The sequence below is a fragment of the Impatiens glandulifera genome, chromosome 1, assembly GCF_907164915.1.
Source record: "Impatiens glandulifera chromosome 1, dImpGla2.1, whole genome shotgun sequence".
Classification (NCBI taxonomy): Eukaryota; Viridiplantae; Streptophyta; class Magnoliopsida; order Ericales; family Balsaminaceae; genus Impatiens; species Impatiens glandulifera.
Genome location: NC_061862.1, coordinates 22,935 through 32,544, shown reverse-complemented (window position 1 = coordinate 32,544; position 9,610 = coordinate 22,935). Strand labels below are relative to the sequence as shown.

General features: G+C 35.2%; 1 protein-coding gene and 1 pseudogene across 1 annotated transcript; both read left to right on the top strand.

Moving 5' to 3' along the window:
- The first annotated feature begins 946 nt into the window (after positions 1–946).
- LOC124922491 (cysteine-rich receptor-like protein kinase 46) lies at positions 947–4,474 on the top strand. The gene is made up of 8 exons (XM_047463223.1): positions 947–1,708; positions 1,839–2,148; positions 2,310–2,438; positions 2,723–2,850; positions 3,052–3,259; positions 3,367–3,643; positions 3,768–3,927; positions 3,995–4,474. Exons 1-8 carry the CDS (start codon positions 1,235–1,237, stop codon positions 4,424–4,426), a joined length of 2,118 nt encoding a protein of 705 aa, XP_047319179.1. The 5' UTR covers positions 947–1,234; the 3' UTR covers positions 4,427–4,474.
- Positions 4,475–5,290: 816 nt separating this feature from the next.
- On the top strand, positions 5,291–7,099 carry LOC124920676 (annotated as a pseudogene).
- Positions 7,100–9,610: the final 2,511 nt, after the last annotated feature.

Here is a 9,610-nt window from a genome sequence, read left to right as displayed (position 1 = left end):
TGAACGCTAAAATGTCTTTACATTGATGTGTTGGAGGTTTTACATGAACCTCTAGGCATATAAACTAATTGAAGTGAAGTATGCTTCACTTTTTACATGGCGCCTGGAGAGAAATATGCTTCACTCAATAATGTATTTTTACATTCTGTTTAAATGGCGTTTGAAGCGATGTATGTTTCACTTCTATTTTACACGGCGCTTGAAGTGAAGTATGCTTCACTTCCGTTTTACATGGAGTTTGGAGCGAAGTATGCTTTACTTCTGTTTTATATGTCGTTTAAAGTGAAGTATGTTTCACTTCCGTTTTTACATGGCGTTTAAAGTGAAGTATGCTTCACTTCCGTTTTACATGGCGATTGGAGTGAAGTATGCTTCACTGAAAACAGTCTCTCCACAATCTCCAATGAGTTTACATACATGAATGAATAAATGTTTTTACATGAACGCTAAAATGTCTTTACATTGATGTGTTGGAGGTTTTACATGAACCTCTAGGCATATAAACTAATTGAAGTGAAGTATGCTTCACTTTTTACATAGCGCCTTGAGAGAAGTATGTTTCATTCAATATTGTATCTCTACATTCTATTTTACATGGCACCTGGAGAGAAATATGTTTCACTCAATACTGTATCTCTACATTCCGTTTAATGCCGTTTGTGCTGAACCCGAAATTGAATCCGTGTTTCAGATTCTCTCTTCCTTTCAACCCAATTTTGATTTATTAATATAATAATGTTTCTGAATTTTGATTAGTCCGCAATAAGGAATATCTTAAAAGAAATATCATAAATTAGTATTATATATATTTCCTGAAATATAAAATATCATGGCAATTATAATTTCTCATTTATTTATTTAGTCTTTTCTTATTTCAATTTTCATATATATATATTTAGTTATTTATAAGTATTTGGTTTTACTAAAAATAGTTATTCATGTAGATTGGATGCAAGATTTTTTCGTTCAATTCATTCTAGCACCACCACTTATCTTTCATTCTCTGATGCAAGATTCTTCGCTCCATTCATTCTAGCACCACCACCATCTATCTTTCATTCTTCGTTCAATTCGTTCTAGCACTACAACCACCACTACCACATCCTATCTTTCTTTCTCCTTCTCTTCCTAATGCAAGAAATCAAGCAAGCACTCACAACAGCAATGAAATAGATATATATATATATATATATTTTGTTCATAACATTCTCTAGTGAGACGTCTGTTAGGAGAAATGAATATCAACTGGGTCGGGTCGGGTCTGGCTACAAGACCCTCGTCTTTCATGTCCTCCTATTCCTCTTTTCTCCTTTCCGCCACCATCTTCATTCTGATATTATCTTCCTCAACAATAATCGCGGATCCCCGAACGGTACTCGTCTCAAAGTTCTGCAATAAGGATTTCCTTCAGGACAGCGCCAAATACGTCCGTAGCTTCCAGAAGCTCCTGGATCCTATGCGAGAAAAAATGAAAGGCAACGGCTTTGCCACAGGAGAGGACGGCGACGCTCCCAACCGTATTTACGTACTCGCTCAGTGTATGGGAGATCTCTCCGAAGATGATTGCGCCACCTGTTTTATCGAGACCAGTGCGCATCTGCCCGGCTGTTTTCCCCACACCGGCGGCCGCGTCTACCTCGACGGTTGCTTCATGCGCTTCGATAATTACAGTTTTTTTCAGGAAACAACAAGTCCGCAAGATGTGCAGGTCTGTCTGTCTGTAACATGTGTTATGTATCTCCCTGCGCGCCGGCCCCTTAATTTGTAGTAACATATATGTGTTATAATGCATGTATATATCTCGATCCCTTGGATGGAATTGTAACAACAATTAACAGATATGCAGTGAAGATGTTAGCTCGGAGCAATATGTTAATGCAACAAATCTTTTAGTTTCTGGACTAGTGGAGATGGCACCGTCTAAGGAGGGGTATGATGCGGAAAATACACCACCTGGAATTATAAAGGTCTATGGCATGGCTAATTGTTGGAATACATTAAGCAAGGATCAGTGCGCCAAATGTCTAAGTAACGCAAGCTATTCTGTCTTAAGCTGCCTGCCATCAGCGGATGGTCGTGCCCTTAATGCTGGTTGCTTTCTCCGTTATTCCAGCTACCAATTTGCTAACAAGTCCGTTAACAATCAAGGTGATCCATCAAATCTCCTCCTCCTCATCCACCTCCCTTCCATATCTATCCCCCTAGGCCCTAGCTAGCTAGCTAGCAGCAAAATGCATGCATGGTATATGTTCTAATTGGTAACTTCAAACAGGTGATCATTTTAGTCTCTTTTTATTTTTCTGTTGCAGGTCATTTCCTTAAATTCCTTGCATATATTCTTGGAGGTGTTGGGTTCTGCTTGTTGGCAATTATCCTGGGAATCCATATTGGCAAAACCATTTACAGGAGACGACAAGAACGTCTCTATGAGAAAGAAGGTAACTCAAAATACTGTCCTTGTCTTATATCCCAAACCATTCCATTCGACTCGTTGTCTCTTTTTAATTAACTACCTAATTATTTTCTGTATTGACGAGCTAGCGTAATTAAATGACTAAGTATTTGTGGATGATAAATTAAAATATTTATTAAAGCAGCTAAAATTAATTTGGATGGCCGTCCAGTCCAGTCCAGTACTAATGCTTAAAGAGAAATCTAATCAAATTGTAAACACCTCGTATTTCTTATATGTAATAGAATTAATCTGTTTGATGTTATGAAGTGATGAACGTCAACTCATCGGAATCACTGAGGAGCTTGAGGTTCAAGTACTCAACACTACAGAAGGCAACCGAAGACTTCAGTCCTGAACATAAGATTGGACAAGGTGGATATGGAGAAGTATTCAGGGTATGTGTGTAATTATTAGTTGTACGTTAACTCTAAACAACCTTTAATTAGATAAAAGGAAAAAATAAGTTATTGGTATGATCATTTTACAAATTAACAAAGTTATCATTTGGTGGCCAAAGAATCAAGCGTTTTTTACTTGGGTACAGAAACTGAAAATAAACATGGTATCTCCCTATTTTTGTTTTAAACAAAAAACAGGGCGTTTTTCCTGATGGTAGAGAAATTGCAATCAAGCGGCTGTTTGCAAGTAGCAAACACAATGCTGAAGAAATTCGAAATGAAATGGATATTATAAGTCAATCTCACCACAGGAATTTGGTTCGATTCCTAGGCTTTTGCTTTGCTGATGACAACCTGCTAGTCTATGAATTCCTTGCTAATAAGAGCCTCGACCAAATGTTATTTGGTAAGTATGTAGTTGATATAATTGCTTCTTTCTTTCTTTCTTTTTTTTTTAAAAAAAAAGTAAATGATGGGTGGGTGGGTATTAAAAAATAATAAAATGAAAGGTAGATCCAGAGAAGAAAAAAGAACTAGACTGGAAGAGGAGACTTGGGATAATAAAGGGAACAGCAGAAGGTTTGGAGTACCTTCACAAAGATTGTCAAGTGAAGATTATTCATAGAGATATAAAAGCGAGCAACATCTTGTTAGACTTGAAATGCAGGCCCAAGATCTCAGATTTTGGCCTAGCAAGGTTCAACGACACCACCAATCAAGGGGAAAAGGAAAGGAAAGGGGGGGAGGAAACAATAACAGCAGATCAAGAGACCATTGCTGCTGGGACGTTGTAAGTACCTAGCTAGTACTATGTAGTAAGTAGTAGTAAAATGTGATGATTTTGTGTTTGCTTATGTGATTATTAATTAATATATGCTCAATCAATATACATGTGTCTGACTTACTCGGGGAAGAGGGTATATGGCTCCAGAGTGCCTTGCTGGGGGTGCGCTAACTGACAAGGTAGACGTTTACAGCTATGGAGTGGTTGTACTTGAGATTGTATGTGGAGTTAAGAATAGCGACTATTATCAATCCGATTATTATAACCCATTGTGCACTCTTGTTACCTCTGTAAGTACTACTAAAACTTCTACTATTTAAATTTCTTTCCTCTGTCTATTTACTTAAATTTTTACAGGCGTGGAAGCATTTTCAAGAAAACAGAGTGGTAGAAATGATAGACAAAAGCATGGAGATAGTGGAAGAGTCTCCAGAAAAGGAGGAAGTTGTAAGAGTTGTCCAGATGGGCTTATTGTGTACCCAAGAGTCTCCTTCTCAACGCCCAAGCATGACTAATGTCGTTCAAATGCTTAGGCAAAGGGAGATGGAATTGCCTACTCCATCAAGGCCTCCTTTCCTTGAAGAAGATGATGAAGATCCTGATCCAGAACATCAAGAAGAAGTAGAAAAGAACTCCACAGAGACTGACTATTTATCTCTACCTTCTTCTAATTCTTCTTCTTCTAACCCACAATTATTATTAGTACAACAGCACTCCCATTCTATTTCTGTTGATTCCTCCTCTAAATACTTTGACGCACATATTAATAATGCTGGTGCTTTGAGATGACATCCCCACTCTTTTCCCTTTCATTTTTCCAACTTCATTTTGCTTTTACTTTTACTATTATTATTATTAGTACTACTAATAAGTAGTTCATGTTATATACGTCAATTAACCATTTTCAGGAAATACAGTATATTAATTATTATGGGGTGCCTTCCCTCAATCCCTCCTTTACATCTATAATAGTATATAAGTAAATGGAATATCAATCTCATTGATCATGCATGAGTTTGAGTTTTTTTTTGGTATATCTGAAGACCATTTTCCATTTATTTATTCATTATTTACATGAGTTTTAGTTATTTTTGATAAAAACGCGTAGATGATCATTTATCATTTTTTTGAAAAACGGTTAAAACCATTTTATTAAAATCCCAAAAGTGGGAGGGTCATAAATCAAAGCTAGACAAACCTTAGCTATAATTAAGGATGACAATCAAATGACCTTAAAAAAACTGATTAGTAGCATTTATACATTTTAAAAAAAATAGATATTACAAACAGAAAAGACTACATTCAAACATAACTATCCCAGTTTGAGATTTTCGCATGTCATCTATCTTCATTGAGAGGTCTTCCTCCTCTTCCTCTTTCTCTTCCCATTCCTCTGACGATGTAAGGAGATTGTATTGAAGAGGATGATGAGTATTGTTGTTTCTCATTTTAAATTCTCTCTTTGTACGAGCCCGTTCTGATTTGATAGAAAGAATTGTTTTTGAAAATCTTAAGGTTTTACATTTGTTATCTTAAACTTGAATTTTTGTGTTTTTGTCTTCTTTATCTTCGGCTTTAGCTTCAGACTTCACATCAGTTGTCCAATACACTATTTTCACAGGACTTGTAAAGTTGTAATCATATACATCTGACATGCAATATCTGTTCTTCAGGCAATATTTCGTTCATGCTGATGATTATGTTCCACAACGGTTAAGATCTATGAGACTAATGGGGCTTTTCTTTTTGCTTATTATAGATAGTTGTGCTGTAGATTTTGTTGCTTACCATTTCAGTGAAGTTGCATGGTCTCACATGTTTCCATAGGAGATTTATGAGGATGGTGTTAATGTCAAATTAGTTTCAGTGGTATAGAGGATTTGCTGCATTTCCAAGCTTAGAAATGGTATCCATGCAAACTTGGGAAAAAAGACAAATTCATGTCCATATTGATCAACTAATTTTCACATTTAGAATGGACTGGATGTTCATGTCCATATTGATCAACTAATTTTCACATTTGATATATGCATTATTCAACTAATTCTCATCATTAGAACTGACCTTCTTCACTTTGTTTTTCTTTTCTTTTACTCCATAGGAGGTTGTTCATAAGGATGGTCCAAGGGGGATACATTTTAGACGTGCTGGAGCAAGGCAGAAGGTCCGTACTTCATGTTATTTAAATGAGATGCTGAAAAAACATTTCTACTTGACATACAGACAGTTTCATTATCTTGTTCCATGATATCCTTCATTGCAGGTGTATTATAATACACCAGATGATGTCAAAGCTTGCATTGTGACATGTGGAGGCTTATGTCCTGGACTCAATACAGTAATTAGGGAAATAATATGTGGGCTTTTGGATTATAATATTTTCATATCTTATATATTTGGAAGGTGGAAAGCATGATGATCATGAAGAATTTCTGTCAACAGTTCCAATTCATACGGTTACCCATCCATCTCAACTACCAAATGAATTTCTCTACCCATCCTCTCAAAAATAGATGGTTGTTGGATTTGATTGTGAGGGTGTAGACTGTAGACCTATGCCGACATGGGCCCCTGGGCATTATGCAGGTACAGTACTAAACTAATATTTGTAGACAGTAAATAAGATATAATTTATAAGGAATGTTATCTTTGTTATTCGAAAGGATTAGTTACCATTTTGTTTTTTCTTTATAAGCAATGTTATCTTACTTATATGGATGATTCTGGAATTACTTACCATGAGGGATAACTCTATTGTTTTTTTACCTCTTACTCCCATTATGGTAGCTAGCATTTCCGGATGCTATGTACTTGATTGATGTTATGCAAGGTGGGAGTGATTTGATGAAAGCTTGTAAACCTACTTTAGAATCCAGCCACATCACAAAAGTCATTCATGATTGCAAAAGGGACAGTGAGGTGTTATAACTGATTCAATATTCTTCTTCTTCTTTTTTCTCAATGCTACTCCCTTTGTTTTAATATTTATTCGCTTGGTAATAGGCTTTGTATTTTCAATTTGGAATCAAGTTACAAAATGTGGTGGATACACAAGTTTGATTTTACTAGTCTCTACTTTGTTTGGAAAATCCTTCTTTGAGTTTATATAACACATTCTCAAATTGGTTCCAATGGTGGCAACAAGAGATGTTATTGAATAGAATCACCAAATGTGTTTTTCGTTTGAACAGATTGCATATTATCTTATAGAGGAACAAGAAGGGAGAAAAAGGGCACATGATGACTACATTTCTTTTGTTGATCTTCTTGCAGATTCACGCTATTGTGGTAATCTTTTATTTTACTTTATTTTACACCTTTAAATATTGTATTGCAGCATTGAAGAACCTTTTGCACTGTCCGAGTACATAACTTTCCTATTATAAATTTCCAAAACAAATATTTTTTTTTTATGTAGGTGTATCATATGATGAAAAGAAAGAAGTCCGCACAATAATGTAAGGTAATTGGGTGTAGTTTAAAGGCATTGAGTTTCCAAACAAAGTTATACAATAACCAAACAAAGGATTTTAATATTTAATCTTCTTTATGTTTATGAACGAATTAAAGCGCCTCTGCTTACTCTGGTGAGTTCAGGAAGTTTAGAGCAGTCTTATGCAGAAAGGTGGATGCAGAACCTTTGTATGTTTCTTAACTGTTAAAAGCCATAAACCAGGTTTGATGAATCGTTTCCCTTGGTTTTAACAGTTGTAGTTGTTGAATGATGAAAGCAAATTATAAGACTTTGAGATTAATTTTCTGTTGTTTATTAATCCCATTTGGTGATTAAAGAATACAGATTTATATTGTTGTCATTCTCTGATTGAAAGTTGGAACCTATTTGTTTAATTAATTATGTGAGGAAGTTTCATTCCTTGCTTCTCTGCAAGACATGGGTATTCAATGAATCTTCCTCCTTTTATACCGTTGTAATGTTGTAGAATTTGAGCAATCAAATAGATTTTAACAGATGTAGTTGTGGATATTCTAGCACACTTTTCCATTTTCCCTTGGTTAGTTCTTTTGGGAACTCTCGACATCTTACAACAGATACATCTGATTCTTTAGGTGCTTTATAATAAAGTATAAAATTAAGGACCGAGGAAATATGAGTAGGACTGATATTTATAATTTAGGACCGAGAGGTTTGACTGAGACTTCTGCCCATGCTTTATCTAGACACCTCATGCTTAACCACTACATGTTTAGCCACCTCATGCTGAGCCACCACATACATAACCATTTAATGCTTAGCCACCTCATGTTTAGTCACCTCATTCTTATAAATCTCATGTTTAGTCACCTCATTCTTATAAATCTCATGCTTAGCCACCTCATGCTTAATACACCTCATTCTTAATACACCTCATGCTTAATACACCTCATACTTAATACACATCATGCTTAATACACTTCATGCTAGGACCTACACATACCTTGATATCTTAAATAGTAAGATTGACCACCTCATGCTAGGATCTTCCCATACTTTATTATCTTAAGTGTTAAATATATTCACCTCATACTTCTTATCACCTCATGCTTCACCCACCCCATGATATGACCAGGCTATGACCAGCATTCTTAATTAGTAAGTTTTCCATCACATGCTATGACTAGGTTATGACCAGCACTCTTAATGAGCAAGTTATCCACCTCATGCTATGAATTACCAATGTTATGACCAGCTAGCTTAAGTAGTAAGTTTACTCACCTCATGTTAGACATTCTCATGTCTTGCAATCTTAATTAGCAAGATTACCAACCCATGTTGCCTCAACCGACCTTGACTATTTATATATATATATATATATATATATATATACTTCACCATGGATTCATTAAATTATATCAATCCATTTCCCTTTTCACTAAGAATCATAAGACATCCTCTAGAAGCTTTGAAGAACAATCAACCTTTAGAAGCCATTGATGAACAACTATCCTTAGTAACTTCAAAGTATAAGGCAAACAAACCTTTCTATAACACTCTTTAGAAACCCACACCGGTCTATATAATTCATGTATATTCTATAAATGATGCATACTATTTTTAAAGCATGATTTCATTGCATATCCATATTTTTAATAATGAACAAAGTATGATCTATTTCCAAAGGATTATATGTTTTTTAAAGAATAATTTTTTTTTTTAAAGAATGATCTCTTTTCTAAAGAAGGATCTGTTTTTCAAAGAAGAATCTATTTTTCAAAGAATGATCTATTTTCCAAAGAAGGATCTATTTTGATCTGTTTTCCAAAGAAGAATTTGTTTTCCAAAGTATGAAATATTTTTATGGAATCATAGTGAATATTGATAAAGGAATAGACGGATATGGGAGGAAGGCTAACCAGCATAAGCTCTGGTAGTCCAATTCCAAAATATTGGCTGTTTATTATGGGACTGACTTCTGAACATTAGCTATCAGAATATCTACCCACACAGAATGTGTCTAACCAGGTTGTGGACTTTAGAGATAGACTCCGAAGAGTGCCCTTCCAAATATGTGCTCACAAAGATTCCTCACCTTGATGATCAACTCTTAAGGTCAAGGGTCAAAATATGTGCTTTAGATGTAACTGTACAATCACTATGATTAACTGTTTTATAAAACAACATATAGATACAAAGAAGCTCTAAAAAGTATTTTCTATAATCTTTTCAAATACTTGATGGGTCTTTAGACTCACTATGCTTGTGTGGTGTAGGTACACATCAATAATCTTTATATGACAAGTGAAGGGAGGCTTGGAGTGGGGCAAGGTGCAGGGATGTATGTGAAATGAGGAACATGGTCTAAATACTGAAAGACCGTATTTTTGTAGTAAAGGATTGTATCTTGTTTTTAAAAGACCGAATTTTGTAGCACCCTTCTTTATAAATGATAAAACGCTTCTGCATATGTTACTGTTTTCTATTAAGTATGTTCACACTTCAAACATCCCTCATTCGGTCTAGGAAATATGAGTTAG